The following is a 20,665-nucleotide window of genomic DNA, read 5'->3' on the forward strand; positions in this document are numbered from 1 at the left end:
TAATTCACTAAAATGGTTGTTATATATGCATAACTAATGCATACTCAGACTTGAAGTGGTCCCCAGTAATTTGAACATGTTTCACAGAAACATTCATCTCCAGGCTCGACACAATCCAAAGAAAAGTACGAAACCTGCTCTCTAAAGGTTATATAGAACAACATTAGTGTGCATGAAATTCATCCATGTGAAAATTCAGCAACATATTCCTTCTCACCACACAATTTGATTCCAAAAGAAAGTTCTAACTGAAACATCCCTACACCGTTAACATGTCTCACAGCCATGACATAGATTATGAGCTAATGAACCTTCTCAAAGTCCTAAAAAAATAAGAACCATCGAATTACCAACTATAGCATAAAATAACATGGTCCAAACAGATTTTTAAGCCAACCTGTGGCATTGGGGAAGGCTTAATGACAATGATCATTCTAAACAGATTTGCCTGGGGCTTCTAGAAAACGCCAATTGCATCCACAGCTTGTAAACATCTGCCATAGGTTGCAGGTGATTTTCCTTGGTAAGGCATGAACTATCATGGGTGCATGTCACAAGTAATATGGTAACTGGTGAAGCCAAATCATATCGTACAGACAGATGACATCTAAAAGTGTAGAAACCTGATTCTCAAACAAAATCATTTTAAAAAAGGAAAAACTAAAACTCCAACCAGTCAAACTACTATTTCAAAAGAGAGATGGGCATGAAATCAGCTACTGTTCACAGGTTAAAAGTCATAGTTCATGCTCTTAATGGAGAACCCAGACCAAGAAGTATGGTGCAGGTGAATGCTAAAAGAAGAAATCCATATACATATGATTTCAATACAAATCACAATAATTAGAGCTAAGATATACAAGTTACTCCAACTTGCAAATTGCATGGGCGTATGCATGAACACAACATACACATCCACAGACAAACATATGCAAACAAACAAACACATGAATCTGCTTTGAACTAATTTTATGATCAATTTAAACAGCAGTAGCAGCAATGTAACCCACCACGAATTCTAAAATTTCATCAACGTTTCAAACATCCCCACCAATAGCAACATGATCAAACCTTTTATAATGGGTACCACTATTCACATGCAACTGACTGATCTTCAAGCTAGAATCTTAACACTGTTAGCATGGATTGATAGGTCAAACCCAACATCTGCACAGATCTTGTACAAAAAATTCATGTAACATAAAGATTGCACTTCGGGTGTGACATTGAACAAACCATAATGTTCAGTTAAAACCTACCCATGCATGTGATGACACCGCTTTGAATCTTCTTGACATGAAGACCAGAAAATAACAATTGGTTGCATATATAGACCTTTCCCCTAGCAATCCTGCAGGCCCTCCCTAATTTCTCCAAATGAATAATCCCCACCTTCAGATTGCATTGTTGCATATGGTTTTCTGTGCCTCCGGCTAATTAGAACAGAGTTTGACTTATTCATCAATCTAAGGTACTTCTGTCTCACAGCTAAGATGGGGTGTTTTTCCATCACTGAGCCTTTAACATATGCCTCTTTTAGGATGGCAGTGCAAGTCTTGTTCTTCAATGACAGGTAAAAGATATTCGGGTGGCGCTCGAATGCTCTCGAAAACTTTTGTGGCAGGCCCAGATGCTTACGAAGACAGAGGAGCTTCCTTCTTTCTGCAGAGTTATCAACAAAGAGGCTGAGCAATTCATGAAGAACTCCAACAACACGCTTCTCAGCAATGTCACTGTTTGGGTTCAGATAAGATGAGTCCTCATAGGGAGATACATACGGAAGCATCTGAAATTGATCCAACCATTCCTCAATCTTCCGTTTCAGTCGCAAACCTTTCGATGGAACCAAAGTGAAGGAAAGTGGAGATCCTTGCACATATTCTTCTCCTTTTCCCACAGCATTCTTCTGAACTACTGACAATATTGGTTCTTCAGGTTGGACAGACAACCCTCTAAGTTCGTTTTCCATTTCAACAAACTCAAACTTCCCATAATGATTTACAAGATCTAGGCCACCCAAAAATTCATCAGGTAACCCTAAGTACCACTGCAACCCTTGAATTATCTTCAATGGAAGCCTATTCTCCTTACTCATGAATAACAGCTTCTTTAGCCTTTCAACAATATTGGAACAATTAGCATTGTAAACAGCTTGCTCTTCTTTATCAAGATCAATGGCTTCTTGGGTCAATCTAAACCATGGAAGGTTGTATTTTTCTCCTGTAAACTCTTCAAAGATAGTTGGGTATTGTCTAAGGAATGTAGCAACCCTAATAGGTATTCCAAGTTCGTAACCCCTTTTGGAAACAAGTGAAATTGGTATGCAACCGCCTTCGTTTCGGATACAGTTTTTCAAGGAGATCAGTGTTTTAAGTTCTTGAGATCTATCTATGATTGGAATGGAATCTAATGTCACATCTTTCTTCCACTTCATCTTGACATCCACATAGTTGCACTTCTGAATATAACAGTGGAATGGCTGATCCTGGCAAGATAGGATGAGTGAAATCCATTGGTGGGAGAGCCTTGAATCCCAATGCCTTCCGTGATTGGAGATAATTGATAAAAGCACTTGCTTAAGGAACATAGCTGCACTGAAGAAACTGAGAGTTAGCCTCACCAAGCATAATATTCACCACATCAAATCATTTAAATAGACAGCACTGCTCTTTTCCACTCACTGCTATATGGCCATTAAGTGTTTCACTGTTGGGTAAATGATAGGATGTGGCATAAGGTGTTAACTTAAAAATAGATAAAAACCCAAAAGTTCTCAAACCCAATTAGGTTAATATAAATAAAACCTAAACATCTCAGGCACAAACTAAATTTTATCAGAGCTCAAGTATAAAATGTCGCCTGAGCTAGTCTCATATTAACAGGATTTGTAATAACCTGGAAAACCCTACAAAAGACCCCTGCTTCAAAAGGACCCATGTATTGTAGTTCTAGTGCTTTTTTTTATTGTGTGATAGGATATATCAATAACAGATTTAGCATACGTGGACTTCAGAGAATCGCTCCTATATGAAGCATTTGTATGAATATCCCAAGAAAACTTTGTCATGAAGAAAATGTTTGATTTTCCTAATGATTATTGTCAATTGAGAAATTATATTAAAGTAGAAAAATCACCAAAATTATCCATGAATCAGTAGGAAGAACTGTACACACAAGGGTACAGGCCTAAATGAACAACAATTGGTAAACTAAAAACCAATCAACATTAAACATCAATTAATCAAAACAGATGTTATACGTCAAAAAGAATTTAATAAACCAAGCTATCTTGCAACCTATGTCACACGGACTCGGCTAAGGAGGTGCCGCACCAGAGTCGACACGCCCCGACACGGGTGAGGCTTCGGACTCGGCCCGGACTCGGTCAACGCCAAGTCGGACTCGGTCAACGAGTTGAGGCCGAGTCCGTCCACATTTTGGACTCGGTCAACTTTGACCGAGTCCAAAAATGTCCATTTCAATTTTTAAATTACATTTTGGATTCGGGTCCGGACCCGACCCAGATCCAACCCGCCGGAAAAAAAAAGTGGCAAGGGGGCGGCCGCCTGCCGGAAAAGCAAGGGGCGGCCGCCTGCCGGAAAAGCAGGGGGCGACCCCCTGCCCGAATAAAACAACGAGGCAGGGGGTCGCCCCCTCCCAGAAAATACAAAACGCGGCAGGGGTCGCCCCGCCTGCCGGAAAAGCATGGGAGGCGACCCCCTGCCCGAATAAAATAACGAGGCAGGGGGTCGCCCCCCTACTGAAAAACACAAAACGCGACAGGGGGGGCGACCCCCTACTGGAAAAGCAGGAAGGCGACCCCCTGCTCGAATAAAACAACGAGGCAGGGGGTCGCCCCCCTGCCGGAAAACACAAAACGCGGCAGGGGGTCGCCCCCCTGCCGGAAAATACAAGCGAAGCAGGGGGCCACCCCCTGCCGGAAAAATTAAAAGGGGCAGGCGCCCCTTTTATTGGAAAAAAACTAAAAAGGGATTTACCTGGAAGACGTCGGGCGGTGGGCGGGAGGCGGCGGACCGGGGGGCGACGGGCGGCGGACGGTGGGTCGGGGAGTGCGTCGGGACGCGAAGGAGTGCGTCGGGCGGGCGGGAGAGACGAAACAGGAAAGAGGGAAAATGGCTCTGATTAGGGATTTACGGAAAAATTAGCGATGGATTTGGCGATGGTCAAATTCCGTCGCAACGCCATTGTAAATTTAGATGACTAGTTAGCGACAAAATATTTTCGTTGCCAGCGTCGTCGCTACGTAGTGACGAAAAAACGGTCGTCGCCACATTCGTCGCTAATCGTCGCGTGTGTTGCGACAAAAATAAGTCGTCACTAACTAGCGGCGGAGGTAGTGACGAAAGTATTTTCGTCGCTAGTTTCGTAAATATTACAAATCTCAGCGATGGATTAGTTTTTGTCGTTAATCCGCCGCAACTTTGCGACGGAAAAAATCCGTTGCCATTATCCGTCGCTAATTGGCAATTTTCTTGTAGTGTAACAACACGATTCAAATTGCATCTAATAAAAAAATCACTTGATAACAACTCGATTCAAATTGTGTCTTCTAATAAATAAACCATGCTAAACGCATCTATTGGATCAGGTTGAGCAAATAAAGCTCGCCACTACGATTTTCTAGTAGATGATATAATATTGTTGATAGCATCATATAGCTCATAAGCAGCCATGTCATAGAGATAGTACTCCAATTTACCCTTGTGTCATGTCCTCTTGTATAGCACTTTAAATGGGAAATCAATCAAGAAATGGCGTGTCCATGTTCGTGTGACATAACAAGCAATGTAGTATCATATGGTAAATATAAAATTTTGTTTAATTCAATTGCATTCAATTATCTACCATATGCTAATATAATATGTATCCTATCTCACTTCATTTGTGCCCAGATGGATCTTTACATTTAAAAGAAAATAAAAATAAGATACTTGATATTAGTTTAGTTGACACATCATTATCCATTTGTAAACAATCTGTATGCTTAGAAGTTCTTTTTTTCAACAGAGAGCTGAGGTTAGGCAAACCCCTACCAGATATACGACCATACCATTTGAGATTCAAACTTGCAACGTCCAACACATGGTGACGTACACTAACTGCTGCTGCCAGAAGGGGAGCCCCCGTTTGCATGCTTAGAAGTTTGATGATTTGATAAAGCCAAGATCTTACCATGAGCACCACCCAGGTAGTATCCCATGTGGAAAGAAGGATCATGTGCCAAGCTGAAGGCCCAAGTTTGAATCCCTCAGCCACATGGGGCTTAAGAGATATCTGGTAAGGGTACATAGTATAATTTTGATGAGCGAATTGGGCATGTCTCTCATCTCCAACAAGTATTTTGATGATATATAGGATGAATGAAAACCATACAAAAAGAGATAAACAACACGACTACACAGTGGCTTGGTAAAAAAACATACCTCGGTGTGAGAAATCACCAATACGACATTCATAATGATGTCTTATACAAAATGTAGTGTGAAAGTATCATTAACACGATATGATGTTAAATTAGTTATAATCCTTGAAACACTAACTATATAATCTATATGGATTTTGACTATACTTTAAATTTGACAAGCGACAGGTCTTTTTATTCTACCAAGTACCTCTATCATGGATAGTTTAAAAAAAGACCCTATGAGAAGAGATAAATATCACAACTACACAATGGTGGGATAAAAAAACTACCCCTTAAATAGATCACTATGCCGATGTATGTTAAGATTGTGTGTGTGTGTGTGTATATATCTTAACACCCTCTCTCAAACTTCGAATATGTTTTTTTTAGAAGGAATAAAAAGTGTGAAGCAACAAGAGTTTTAGTAAAGAAGTCCGCAAGTTGAAATTCTAAAGTGACAAAAGGTAACTCAATAGTTTCTCTCAAGAATTCAGCACGAACATAATGGCAATCTATCTCGATATACTTCGTGCGCTCATGAAAGGTGTGGATGTTGGCAATGTAAATTATAATTTGATTATCGCAACACATCTTCGAAGGATTGGAGACATCAACACCTGTATCTCTGAGAAGATTTCTTAACCAAACAAGTTTCATAGTTGTAGTTGTCATAACTTTGTATTATGCTTCGGTAGAGGTAATAAGACCTTTTGTTGCTTATTGCATCTCCAGGCAATCAAAGAATCTCTTAAAAAGACACAAAAATCAGTAGTTGAAATTTTATCATTAGGATTTTCTCTCTAATCAACATCAGTATAGGCAAGTAAATCGAAAAATGAGGATGGTGATAGAAAGAGCCCTTTAGTTATGATATTCTTGATATATTTGACGATTCTTAATACAACATTCATGTGTACCATTGTGGAAGCATATTGAAACTGACTAGCTGAGTGAATTGCATGAGCTATATCTGGTCTGGTAATATACAGATAAGTGAGAGAGCCAATTAGTTATTTGTAAGGTGTGGGATCTCCAAAAAGAGTCTCATATTCAAACCTTAATTTATCATTCACCACTTGAGGAGTTTTCACATATATCTGCAGCATATTTTATTTAAGAAAGTATATACCCTCTAAGAGAGTATGCAACTTCAATTCCTATAAAATATTTTAAGAATCCTAAGTGTGACACATCAAAATTATCTTTTAAAATATTTTTAACATCACTAACTCCCTTTTTATTGTTCCCTATTATATTCATATCGTTTGCATAAAATAGAAGGATAACTATGTCAGTGCCTATATTTTTCATAAAGAGAGTAGTGTCAGTATTGCATGAATGAAAACCTAAATTAATCATAATATTACTGAATCTATCATATCAGGCCTTGGGGGCTTGTTGAAGACCATACAAAGCTTTCAAGAGTTTAAGTGATTTTCTTTTTTTAATATCAAATCTCAATATAAGATCCATATAAACTTCTTCATTTAGTTCTCCATTAAGAAAAGCATTTTTAACATCTAATTGGTATATAGGCCATTTTTTAATTGATGCAATAGCTATTAGAGTCCTAACATTAGTTATTCTAGCTACGAGTGCAAAAGTCTCCTCATAGTCAATTTCATATTCTTGAGAGTATCCTTTAGCTATTAACCCCGCTTTATATCTCTCTAGAGTTTCATCACTCTTGGTTTTAACTTTAAAAACCTATTTATATCCAATAGGCATCTTGTTTGAAGGTAACTCAACTACTTTCCAAGTTTTTGCTTTTCTAAGGGCATCTAGTTTTATGTTCATGGCTTCAATCCAATGAAGAATATTTTTAACTTCATTATAATGTGAAGGTTATGGTACGGATATAAAACTATTAGGCAAGTCCTATAATTGGGAGATAATGACTCATAAGAGATAAACCTATTTGGTGGAATAGATTCTCTACTAGATCTTCTAAGAGGAGTTTCTTCTATAGGTTCGCCATACTGAGAATTTTTTTCTAAGGTACTAGTAAGTTTATTTTGTTCACGTCAGGTATAAACTTGAATATTTTTAGGAGATCTATTAATGATGTCATCACTACTCGATGATGTCCCAATATTAAAATATTAATGATTGATATCATCTATAATTTCATGGTAATTTAAAGAGTCATCATTAGTATGCATATCTTCTCTTAAAGAAAGATCATATAAAACATATAGTCTATTTCCTCCCTTTTATCATTCTCTTTAAAATTATTTTCATCTTCTATCTTTGAAAACATAAAGTTTGATATTTTTGAAATCAAAACACTTATAACCTTTTTTATTTTCATCATATCCAATAAAAACATATTCAATTGCTTTTGGTGATAACTTGTCTCTTTTGTGGAAAAGCACAAAACATTTACAACCAAAAATTTGTAAATGATTGAAATCAGGTGTTATTTTTAGAAGTTTTTCATAAGGAAAAATAGTTTTTAAAGTGGATGATGGCAATCGATTTATCAAATAAATGAAAGTTAAAACGTCTTTGGCCCAAAAGTTTTTGGAAATATTTTTAGAAATAAGTAGAGTTCTGGTGGTTTCAATTACATGCATATGTTTTCTTTTCGCTAGCCCATTTTATTGTAGTGTCTTAGGGCAAGATCTTTGATGGCAAACCCCAATTTGCTTTAAACAATTTTGAAATTCATTGGATAGATATTCTCCACCCAAATCCGATCTAAGAATAGATATATTGCTTTAAAATTGATTCTTAACTTTTATGTGAAATTCTTTAAAGAAGAAAAAAACTTTTGACTTTAGATTAAGTAAACCCATGCATATCTAGTAAAGTCATCAATAAAAGTCACATAATACGAGTAATCACCTTTAAATATGATCGGAGAAGAACCCTATACATCCGAGTATACCAATTCAAAAGGTCTTGTAGAGACAAAGGTTCTATTTGAAAATAGGATAAATTTCATTTTTTCAAGAATACAGTTTTTACAAGTCATATCTTTTTCATTACAAAATTTATTTTCAAAAGAAAAAAGATATATTTTAGAATAAGTTAGATGTCTAAGTCTTTTATACAAAGTTTCATTACCCTTATCTTGGACATAAGAACAAAATAATTTTAAAGAAAGGGACAAAGAGTCCATAAAGTAAAGATTTTTCTTCCTATGGCCTTCTTCCCAGACCGGAGATCCTGCATAAAGCAACCCTTAGATGAAAAATATACTTCACATCCATGGTCGGCAATTTGAGAAATTGAAAAATGATTTAAATTTAGTTTGGGAACAACTCTAACTTTTGAAATAAAAAAAGTTTAGTCTAATATTTCTATACTTTTGATTTTCAAAATAGTTCCATCGACCGTAGAAATACATGATAAATTTGAATTGATGCATATATTAGATAAGGCATTCTCATGAGGAGTCATATGGAAAGATGTTCCTGAATCTAGAATCCAAGAGTATGTACCAGGTGAAGATATAAAAGTTATGGCTACACTTGATATAGAAGAAGTTGTGTTAAGAATTTGTTAAAGTGCCATGAATATTTGACCACGTGTGTCTTTAAGATCCGCTCCACTTTTGCCTTATTCTTCCTTCTTAGGAATAGATTCTTCAACAAAAGCAACCTTATACTTGAAGGTTTCATTCAACTTAGGACAGACAGGTTTAATGTGACCCGACTCATTACAATGATGACAAATAATTATTTTTCTTCCACCACTATAGTTATTATTATTAATATAGTTATTTTGCCTTCCAAAGTGTGAATGCTTATAGGTCTTAACATGGTTGTTGGGTTTAGTTACCACCAAAACTTCATCACAACTTTTATTAGTACCAAGACGAGTTTCTTCTTGGATGATTTCAAAAATAACATCTTCTAGAAGAAGATGAGTAGATCTATGTAAGAGAGAAGATCTAACTTGCTCAAATTCGGGACGAAGCCCATATAAGAATTGAAAAAATCTCTCTTGTTCCATTTGTTTTTGCTTAAGTTTCACATCTTCAATGGCAACCCACTTAAGCTCTAAAAGTTATACTTTATCCCAAAGGGGATTTCAAAGCACTATAATAGTCTTGGATACTCATTTCACCTTTCTTGGTGGTCCTAACATTTTCTTGCAAAAAATATGTTCTTGCAAGATCCTTTTGGGTATAAATACCCTTCATAAAAAACCAAGCTTTATTGGATTTTAAAAAAAAAATCAATATTTGCACATATCTTAAGTTTGATATTATTCATGAACTATGCAAGAATTTTCACATAGTTGCTCTCCCAATCTTTCACTTATTTTTTATGATCTTCAATAGCCTTAGCACAGTCATATCCCTTTAAGGCTTTCTCTTGACCTCCTTCTAGTTTTGTGAACTTGAATTGAAGTTCAGAGATAATGCTCATCACATAACTTCAAAGTTTTTTTCCTTTGAAATTGTTTTCCATGGCGTAAGCCCACATCATGTAATTCTTTCCATTGAGCTTGAAGGAGAGATCAATCTTGGTCTCCATTGTATGGGTAACAGAGAAAGAAAGTGAAAACGAAAAGAGGAGAGCACAATCTCTTAGAAGACTTTTTCACAAACACAATCACTTGAGATAGTTTGGAGTAGCCCAACAGCTAGTTGGGTTGCTCCCTATATCTCACTTGTTACAAATAGGGCCTTAAGCCCTTATGTATTTTCAATGCTTCCTTAAGTATTTATGTAATACAAAAGCATTTTATTTTTATTCTCTTGACCCTTGTGTGGGTGGTGTGGATTGATCAATTGGTGTTCTTTGTGGGTTGATTGTGTTTTTGTAAGGTCATAAGAGGCATTTGTTTGCTTTTGTTCTTATTTTATTATATAGTATCAGGGCATTAGTGTTCTTGTGTTGTGATTTATTTGAAAAGGCCAAGAGGAGGATCATGAGATTCGTGGAGCATCAATTCGTGAAATCGTTGTATTAGGAAGCACACCATCAAAGTTATCTTCATAAAAATTCTTGCTACCTTCCTTTTTCTATCTCTCTCTCATTATTATAAAAATAGAGGATGAAAGAGAAGTGATTGTCTTTATTCTCGTGATACTCAACGATGCTAACTATGTGATGTGGGCATCCATAGTAAAACATAAAATATAGAAAAAGGGTCTATTAGGTTTAGTTGATGGCACCGAAAGAGAGCCAAAACTTATGCTTACCAAAATAAAAAATAGAAAGAAAGTGACTCTTCAAGTAGAAGAGATGTCTAAGGCCGTCACTGAATATGAGAAAAAATAAAAAGAACCGAGGATGAGTCATTCCAAGATAATTGGATGACTCATCAATATTGTTGACATCAAAAAATGCTCTAGCTTAACAAAATTTGATTTTGCTAGTGATGCATGAAAGTATCTTAAAGATATATAGTCTCAATGATATTGCTCATATATGCAATATGCAAAATAAGGTGAAAACTATGACCCAAAGAGAGATGAGTATTAGAGAATATTACAATGCCTTTTGTCTTTATTGAGATGAATTGACTTTTCTAGAGCCAAATTGACATTGCCCCCAAGATATAGAACTCCATAAAAAATAAATTAGAATAAAGTATTTCTATTAATTTGTTAATGAGCTTAGACCCGAATTTCAATGAACCAAATCGGCCCTTCTTCATAGAGGAGGTGCACCTAATATAGTTGAAACTCTTAGAAGAATTAGTTATGGAGAAAAATAAGTTGAAAAAACTATCCTCTTTAAAAGATGAAGAATTCGTTCTTGCTATGTCAAAGCCCGTAAATCACACAAGGAGTTATAAGCTTCCTCACTTTAGAAGAAATAATAAGAATAAAAGAAATTCCAATGACTATAGATGAAGTCAAAATGATAAAAGAAGCGATCATGAATACAAGAAGAGTGGCAAACTAATATGTTATCATTGCTATAAGTCGGGTCACAACAACCTTTTTGCCCTAAAAGAAGAAAAGATGATCAAAGAGATAATAAGAAGGTGGCTTTGGTGGGACCATCTTTTGAAAGAAATGGTGTAGGCAAATCTAAATGCATCGACTTATTATTTTTGGCACAACTCATGGAGGCACTACAACCAATGTTCAAAAATCAAGTTACTTCCTTCTTGAGTGTGGTCATCTCCACAAGCATTGACCTCGATAAGACTTCTTTGATTCTTGATTCTGATGCTTCTTTTCATATAACACCAAATGAATTCATATTATCTGAATGTCATACTAACCCAAATGATTATTATGTGTCAACCGCCGATGGAACTTCCTTACAAATTAAAAGGTTTGGGTCTTTTAAAAAACAACAAACTTTCTTTATACTAAATATTAGAATAATACCAAAATTAAATTTAAACCACTTATCCATTTTTCAAATTGCAGATCATGGATGTAAAATCTTGTTTTCATATAATGATTGTTTGATGAAGGATCTCCAATCTGGAAAGCCGATTGAGCAAGGCCATAGAAGAGGAGATCTTTATGTTATGGACAATCTTGAATTATCAAAACATGCTTTTTGTAATTTGTAAAAAAGAAATATATAGAAAATTGGCACAAAAGACTAGGACATCCTAGTGTGTCAAAATTACAATTGTTTTCATTTCTTACAAGTTATAAAAAAAGGAAATTTGTTTGTGAAGATTGCATTCTTGGTAAAATAAAATCTTTACCTTTTGGGCCTAGTTATTTTATATCTAATAATCTATTTGAGTTGGTACATTCGGATGTACGGGGACCGACTGCAGTTATATCCAAAGGAGGAGTATCTTATTATGTTGTGTTTGTGGATGATTATAGTAGACACTCTTGGATATTTTTTTAAACACAAATCTGAAGTATTTGATTGCTTCCAAAAAAATTATTGTTATATAAAGACTCAATTTAAAACCAATATTAAAATCTTAAAAACTGATTCCGGAGGAGAATTTGTATCAAAGGAGTTTAAAAATTATCTTGACTTACATGAGATTATTCATCAAAAATCATGTCCTTATACTCCTCAACAAAATGGATTAGCCGAAAGAAAGCATAGAAATATTGTACTAGAACACTTCTTATATTAAGAAATGTTTCAAAAATGTTTTAGGTTAAAGTTACTCATACAACGATTTATTTGATAAATAGGATGCCTTCAAAAAATATTGAAAACATTTCTCTTATTGAAAAATTATTTAAAACATTTCTCGATTATGAAAAGTTTAGGGCCTTTGGTTATAAATGCTTTGTTCTTACCGACAAAAATGATAAACTTTTCCTAAAAGCTATTCCTTATGTTTTCATAGGCTATGCCAAAAATAAAAAAGGGTATAGATGTTATAAAATTAAAAGGAACAAACTATATGTTTCAAGAAATGTTACTTTTCTTGAAAACAAAAATGGATTTGGTGAAGAAAAGCTCCAAGAGCATTATGACTATTCATTTTTTTTACCTTATCAATGAGCATGAAAGATGTGATGACATTCATGATATGCATGAGAGTGACAATGAGGACACTCATGATGCACATGGGAATCTGAACGAGGGTCTTGATAATATAGATCAATCTCATAATGAAATTCAAACCTATACTTAACATACCGAAGACCATCTACCGTGTGCTTTAAAAAGATGTTTTCAAAATCAAGATATAGATTCCTCTAGTGTTAGAAGAACTACGAGAATTTCAAAGGCTCCTAGTAGATTCATATCCTATGATTTCTTTGAACCTAAATATAGAGCTTGTTTAATGGTTATACACTCATATGTAAAACCCTCATCTTACCATAATGTTAAAAATTATAAAAAATGGACTAAGATAATAAATGATGAATTAGAAGTTTTAGATAAGGCAAAAACTTAGAAAATTCAAACATTATCTAAAGGAAAGAAAACTATAAGATGTTGATAGGTCTATAAGATAAAAACTAAAAGTGATGAAACATTAGAAAGATATAAAGCTAGGTTAGTAGCCAAAAGATTTAGTCAAGAATACAAAATAGACTATGATGAGACATTTACTCCAGTCGCTCAAATAACTATTGTTAAAACCCTTATTTTCATAGCATCAATTAAAAAATGATCAATTTTTCAAATGGATGTAAAAAATATCTTTTTGAATGGTAATCTCAATGAGGAAGTTTATATGGATCCCTCACCAGGTTTATGTTTAGCACATAGAAAAAATCTTCGGGTATAAAAAACATTGTATGGCCCAAAGCAATCTCCCAAGGCTTGGTATAGATGATTCAGTAGTGTGATGACATAACTTGGCTTTAAATCTTGTTATACTGACACTACATTGTTTGTTAAGTTTTCTAATGCATGAATGATGATATTACTTTTATACGCTGATGATAAGATTACCATAGGAGGTGATAAGCAGGGAGTTAGTCATATCAAAGATGTGCTCAAAACCAACTTTGATATGATAGATCTTGATTTTTTATGATATTTTTTTAGAATAGAAGTGACTTACTCACATCGTGGTTATTTTTATCGCAGACTAAGTATACATCATAGATCATCGAACAATCAAGACTCTCAGATGAAAAACGAGTTGATATTTTAGAGGTCATCAAAGATGAAGAAAGATGATGGAGAACCTCTGAAGGATCCAAATCCATATAGAAAAATGATTGGAGCTTTGTCTTATCTCTCTATTACTCATCCTGATATTTCTCATGTTATGCATTCTGTCAGTCAATTTCAGCATGCTCACACTACAGTACATATGGGTGTTGTAATGAGAATTATTAGATATATTAGAAATTATATTAATTATGGTTATTTATTTCATCATCTTTCTCATTAGAAGTTATTGCATAGTTTGATTCTGATTCAAATTGGGGAGGAGATGTGAATGTTTGACGTTCAACCACTGATTTCTGTATTTTTGTAGGTGATTCTCTAATTTCATAGAGATACAAGAAGCAATAGAAGGTGTCCCTCTCTTCCACTGAGGCAGCGTATCGTGCTATGGAGACAACTACATCTGAATTAGTATGGTTGCGACAATTGCTAGAAGATTTGAGAGTTCACATTGTAAAACTCTCAAGATTATATTGTGATAATAAGAGTGTAGTATACATTGCAAGTAATCATATATTCCATGAAAGGACCAAACACATTAAAATAGATTGCTACTATCTTCGTAAAGAATTTCTAAAGAAGACCATCACATTGCCTTATGTTCCATCTGAGTATCAACTGGAGGATCTCTTGACTAAAATGCTCTCGTCACTTAGATTTAACTTTCTACTTGGCAAACTCTCGGTTGTTACGCCATGAGTTTGAAGAGGGTGTCAAGATATGCTTTTATATATTTATATGTATATATAAATAAATAAATAAAAGTATATATATTAATATATATGTATGTCCATATGTATATAAATTGAAATACCCATCAGGGGCATTTCGATCATTTTACCTTTTAATAGAAGTCAACCCAATAGGGGCTGACTATATAATTCTTATTTTTTATATTTTGTCTTTTTTGTGTAATCGATTGGGACAGCTCCAACTAGCGATTGGAGCTGCTCCCAACAGTCACAAATGTCACCATTGGGAGCACCCCAACAACTAGTTGGGTTGCTCCCTATCTCTCACTTGTTATAAAATAGGGCCTTAAGCCCTTGTATATTTTCAATGCTTCCTTAAGCATTTGTGTAATACAAAAGCATTTTATTTTTATTCTCTTGACTCTTGAGTGGGTGATGTGGATTCATCAATTGGTGTTCTTTGTGTGTTAGTTGTATTCTTATAAGCCCATAAGAGGCACTTGTTTGCTTTTGTTCTTATTTTATTACATTACTCTCTTTAACAAATACTTTAGTGATGGATATTGTTTGATATTGACCCTACGAATTGAGAAAAAATTGTCTTGTATGGTGTTCGGGTAAACATAAAAACCTACCTTTGTGTAAGAAATCAATAAAAGGCATTCATAATGACATCTTAAATAAGATGGAGTGTGGAAGCGTGAGTGACACGATACGATTTTAGTTACTTATAGTCTTTGAAATTTTAACAATATAATGTATGTGGGTTTTGACAATAGTTTAATTTTGATGAGCAAATTGAACATGCCACTTCTCTCAAACAAGTACTTTGATGATATCTAATATGAATAAAAACCACACAAAAAGAGATAAACAACATTATACACAATAGCTTGGTAAAAAGACAAACCTACCTGGGTGTGAGAAAACAACTGTAAGCATTCATAATGACGCCTTCTACAAGGAGTGCAAAAGTATGAGTGACACGATACAATTTCAATTATTTATAGTCTTTGAAAATCTAATTGTATTATGTATCTAAGTTTCAACTATAGTTTTTATTTTGTTGAGCGAATTGAGCATGTCGCTCGTCTCTAACAGGTATTTTGATGATATTTAATATAAGCGAAAACCATACCAAGAAAGATAAATAGCACAACTATACAATGGCGGGGTAAAAAGACAAACCTACTTGGATGCTAGAAAACAACAATAAGGCATTAACAATGACATATTCTACAAGATGGAGTGTGAAAGTGCGAGTGGCACAATACAATGTTCAGTTAGTTATATTCCTTAAAACAATAACTATATAATGTATATGGGCTTTAACTATACTTTAAATTTGATAAGCGAAGTGAGTTGACCTTTCTTTTCTACCAAGTACTTCTATCATAGCTAATTAAAAAAAGACCTATGAAAACAGGTAAGTATTACAACTACACAGTGGAAGGGTAAAAACACAAAACTACCCTAAAATAATTAACTATGTTGATATATACATGTTGTCATGCTCTACAAGAACATGTGTGAAAGTGTGAATGACTAGTTATGCTCTTCAACAAGTAATTGGTGATGGTGATTGTTTGAGATTGTCCCTATGAAATCAGAAAAAATCTGAGAGTTATATGGTGGCAAGATAAAAAGACAAACCTACCCTTGTGTAAAGAATCAATAACAAGACATTTATAATGACATCTTCAACCAGATGGAGTTTGAAAATATGAGTGACATAATATGATTTCAGTTAGTTATAGTCCTTAAAAAGCTAACTAAATTATGTATTCATTTTTTTGCTATAGTTTAATTTTGATGAGTGAATTGAACATGTCTCTCGTTTCTAATAGGTACAATGATGATATCACACGAAAAGAGATAAATAGCATGACTACAAAGTGATTGGATAAAAAGATAAACCTATCCGGGTGCAAGAAGACAAAAATAGGACATTCATAATGACATCTTCTACAAGGTGGAGTGTGAAATTTTTAGTGGCACGATCAGTTAGTTATAATCCTTTAAACACTAACTATATAATGTGTGTGGGTTTTGAGTATAAATTTGACGATCGAACTGAGCAGACCTTTCTTTTCTACCAAGCACTTATACCATAGCTAGTTTGAAAACAGATCCTATGAGAATTAAATATCACAACTACACAATGGTGACGTCTAAGAGAGTTATACAAAAACTTTAGATACTTAGGGTGGGAGTTAAGAGATGCCATGATCAATCTTTCCTTTTTGCTGGCATGATGGACTTGATTACAGTTGCACACTATACATTCTAGCCCCTATATCCTACAGATTATAATTCAAGGCTAAATGTTTGGTACCGCATGGTGTCAATTTTCGGTGATATTACACTTGTCCAAGCATGCTTAACTGTGGAATTTGGTTCAATCTGGGCTCACATCCAGTTATTCTATACCCTTGATTTTTATGTTGATATAAGCTCAATCTCTAGGTACCTAGGAATGATTCACAAGGGTTAATGCGTATCAACCAAAACTTGTTCACACGCAACTATTGGTTGCTCTAGATCTATCAGCTGGATCATTAAAAACCATAGGTCCAGTTCAATGATGGAGATGGGTTTGTATGTTGCTACCTTCTGCTTTCAGCCATACCAACGTTTTTCTTCTAGATCTTGATCCTGCACTACTATCACCGAAATTAAGTAGATGTGGATGAATCATTATCATCGTCAACCACCACAACCTACTACCACCATCACAGTGAACATCAAAACTTTGCTTTCTAAGAAACTCACTTCAGAAGCGCAAGGGCATTTCTTTCATGCCCTTTCCTATAAAAGAGGCCCTCTTTCATGGGTAAGAGAACGTCTTTCTTAGGAGTGGTGAAACAAACATCTCCATGAGAAATACATGGTGAGACTCACATGATAAACGCAGAAAAGCATCTTTCCTATCAAAATGGATTTGCACTTCCCTCAAAGAGGCAGCACTTTCCTTTATGGGTCACATTTTCAAAGCAAAGTGTCTTCCCTTGGGGGGCGTTTGTCACACTTCCACTCAAAGGAAGCCTCTTTCCTTTGAAAGTGCTACTTTGGAGGGAAAGTGCTTCCCCATAGGGAGAGGTATGAACCCATTTTGACACGCAAGTTGCATTTATTATATGGGTCCCACTATATATTTTTCTTTTCATATTGATTGCACAAACCCACTAAGAGTGCTCTGGTACCTTTAAACCAGTCAAGCACACAAGCCCCGGTACCTTTAAACCAGTTAGGCCATAGAATTTAAATTTAAGTTTTTCATCAGTATTATGGTTATTACCCAGAGTGCTTTGGTACCTTTAAATCGGTAAGCACCAATGTCCTGGTACCTTTAAACCAGTCGGGCACACAACACTTAAGATTAAGTTTTTCCTCGGTTTCATTGCCATAGCACACAAGCTAACAGTCCAAGTACCCGCATCGGGTATTTAACCCATATTGCCAATTAGGCAGGGTTTCCCAACAACTCAAGACATATACTTATACCAACCTTGAAATAGACATGTATTCACAGATATTTATTTACATGTTGGTCACTAACCAAGGTTAAACATAATAAGCATGAACTATGGCATAATCAAAACCCCTGTATATGCATGACATAATGTAACTCGTAACTAGAAGCATTCGCATGCATGTGGGTCTTTTTAATAAAACATAATTGGCACATCATCATATGTTGAACATAATGTACATGGTATTGTCAACTACAAATGCTCTTAAAATAACGAACACATAGCGGCTACATACATGCAGTCCCGATATAGTCAATCTATTGTGTGTGTGTGGTACAACAAGCTGTGGGTGTACAATGATGGATGCAATGATGGTTACAGCAACTATATAGCAGATTGCAAATTTCAGAGCTACTCAAGCATGTAACTACATTGAACTGGTGAGTATTAGCCACACTACAAGTGCATACGACAATAAAACTGAGAATCCCTCTTCTCATTATTTTTTTTTATATATATAACACTCATATCAGAATTATGGATATACCATGGCATAATATCCAAGTTGAGCATGTAGATAAAGAGTTTGAGTATTGAATTCAATCCCGAGCATTCCGATCAGCGTTTAATATGTATATGTATTTCAAAATGTAACGCATGCCTCACAGGGATTATATGTACCAAAAAATATGCTTAAACACTCCCAGCTTTCACCCGTGAGCTGACTCAAAAGGAAATCTATATTCTGCTGTAGTTCACACCGATTAGGAAGTGTACCCAATAAACGTGGAACAACTATTCAAATTGTAAGGTTGATTGTGTATAAGACTCATGCATTCAGGCAGACTCTGACATGACAGTGTAAGATTGACAGGCTATATTGATAAACAGTTAACATGAATATCACAGGATGTGTACAGTTGCAAGCAGTGTGACACATTAAGTTATCATGTATTAATTATACCTGACATAGGATCTACACATAAAGCTAACAATAAGGGACTGAACATCACCATAGAGAGAAAATCAACAAACACAATTTTATTTTTAAGTCAACACAATCTGGCCAATCTAAATGGATGTTGAGGGATTTACAATATGGCAACACAATGCTTATTACCACAACTGATAACAATATAGCTTTCAAAAACCACCAAGTCAGAGTACCCACATAACTGAATTAATAGAGGCATCACGTCTAAATCTCAGGAAATGCTAAGAAGACCTTTACATCCGAATCTACCAGATGGCTACCAAATGAAAACTAAAATTTATAACAGGAATCAAATTACTGATCATGAGTTGAAAACTGCAAGCATTCACGTATACTAAATTCATTCATATATATATATATATATATATATATATATATATATATATATATATATATATATATATATATATATATTTCCAAAACCAAACCCTTCTCCCCTTCTTATACTTCTTTGACAGACTTACAAAATCCCCAAATCAACGATTTGGAGTTTTAGTTTGGGGGTTCACCGTGAAATCCCGAATTTTAAACTCACAACAGACATAGCAACTCGTTTCCCCCAGATTTAAATCCATGCCAAACACTCTATCTCTTTACTATTGAAATTCCAAAATCCCCAAATCGGAGATTCTGGGATATTCGGTAGCTTAAACCCTAAATCCCCAAAATTTCTTGTCGGATATGGGATTCACTGCACTCGTAAATCCCTGTTCACTGCACCCTCACCCCATGCTCGACCCACAGAATACCCAAAAAAAAATAGGAAAACCTACTTGTTCCGACAACGAGGAGGTGGCTGTCTCGGTCAGGGAGATCGCCGACGTCGGTTGCTCCTGCTGGAGAGCTCGGGTCGAGAGGGACAGGGAGGCAGAGAGGAGAAGACAGAGAGAGAGAGAGAGAGAGAGAAAGAGGTTGTTGCTGCGAGAGACGAGTCCGCTAACCTCAGTTTCTCCGTTGCCGAGCAAGGGTTCGAGAGGGAGGAAGAGAGGTGTGGGAGGGGAGTAAATAGGGAGGGTGGCCCCGAAACGGAAGGAGGCGGTTACCTTCCTCGCTTCGCCCGGCGGTTGCGCACACAAAACCTTCCCCTTTTTCCCTATCCGCTAACACCCATTTTATCGGGTAGGGCCTCTCTTTTTTTCTTAACGTACTGTGAGTTGTGGGGGCATGGATCAACCGGATCCATGACCCGCGATCTAGCTGGATATGCGGTCCATCGATGGTTTGGGTCTGATATTTGGACCCATACGGATCCATATATATTTATTTATAATTAGTATTATTATTACTATCTTATATATATATATATATATATATATATTACACCCCAATTGGGTACGGTTTCGGTTTGGCCACCACCCAGACCCGCAACCCAAATCTTTAATGAAACCACCTAGTTGGGCAATTTGGATCCGTCTGAGGATTCAAAATATTACAAGCTTTAAAATACTATATTCTTAATACATTTGGTTTATTTTTCGATACGATCTTGTGGGTCCTTCATAGGTTAATATAAATCAATTTACGTTAACCAAAAATTGACATAACTTATT

General features: G+C 35.4%; 2 protein-coding genes across 2 annotated transcripts in view; both read right to left on the bottom strand.

The window, feature by feature from the left end:
• LOC149837848 (rho GTPase-activating protein 5-like) overlaps positions 1-20,188 on the bottom strand; it is a 58,462-nt gene extending 38,274 nt beyond the window's left edge. Inside the window, exon 1 of the mRNA XM_090006224.1 lies at positions 19,889-20,188. The gene's annotated coding sequence lies outside the window, so the exon portion shown is untranslated. The remainder of the gene's footprint in view (positions 1-19,888) is intronic.
• Positions 704-20,195, bottom strand: LOC149837849 (protein WHAT'S THIS FACTOR 9, mitochondrial-like). The gene is made up of 2 exons (XM_090006225.1): positions 20,159-20,195; positions 704-2,589 (listed from the first exon to the last, which is right to left on the bottom strand). The coding sequence occupies exon 2, from the start codon at positions 2,585-2,587 to the stop codon at positions 1,343-1,345; it is 1,245 nt and encodes a 414-aa protein (XP_089862351.1). The 5' UTR covers positions 2,588-2,589; positions 20,159-20,195; the 3' UTR covers positions 704-1,342.
• Between the last annotated feature and the right edge of the window lie 470 nt (positions 20,196-20,665).

This window comes from Nuphar pumila, chromosome 5 (genome assembly GCF_984573655.1).
Source record: "Nuphar pumila chromosome 5, dmNupPumi1.hap1.1, whole genome shotgun sequence".
NCBI classification, from domain to species: Eukaryota; Viridiplantae; Streptophyta; class Magnoliopsida; order Nymphaeales; family Nymphaeaceae; genus Nuphar; species Nuphar pumila.

Bases quoted from the DNA above. Each gene is read 5' to 3' on its own strand.
- LOC149837849 (XM_090006225.1), bottom strand. From the start codon at position 2,587: ATGTTCCTTAAGCAAGTGCTTTTATCAATTATCTCCAATCACGGAAGG.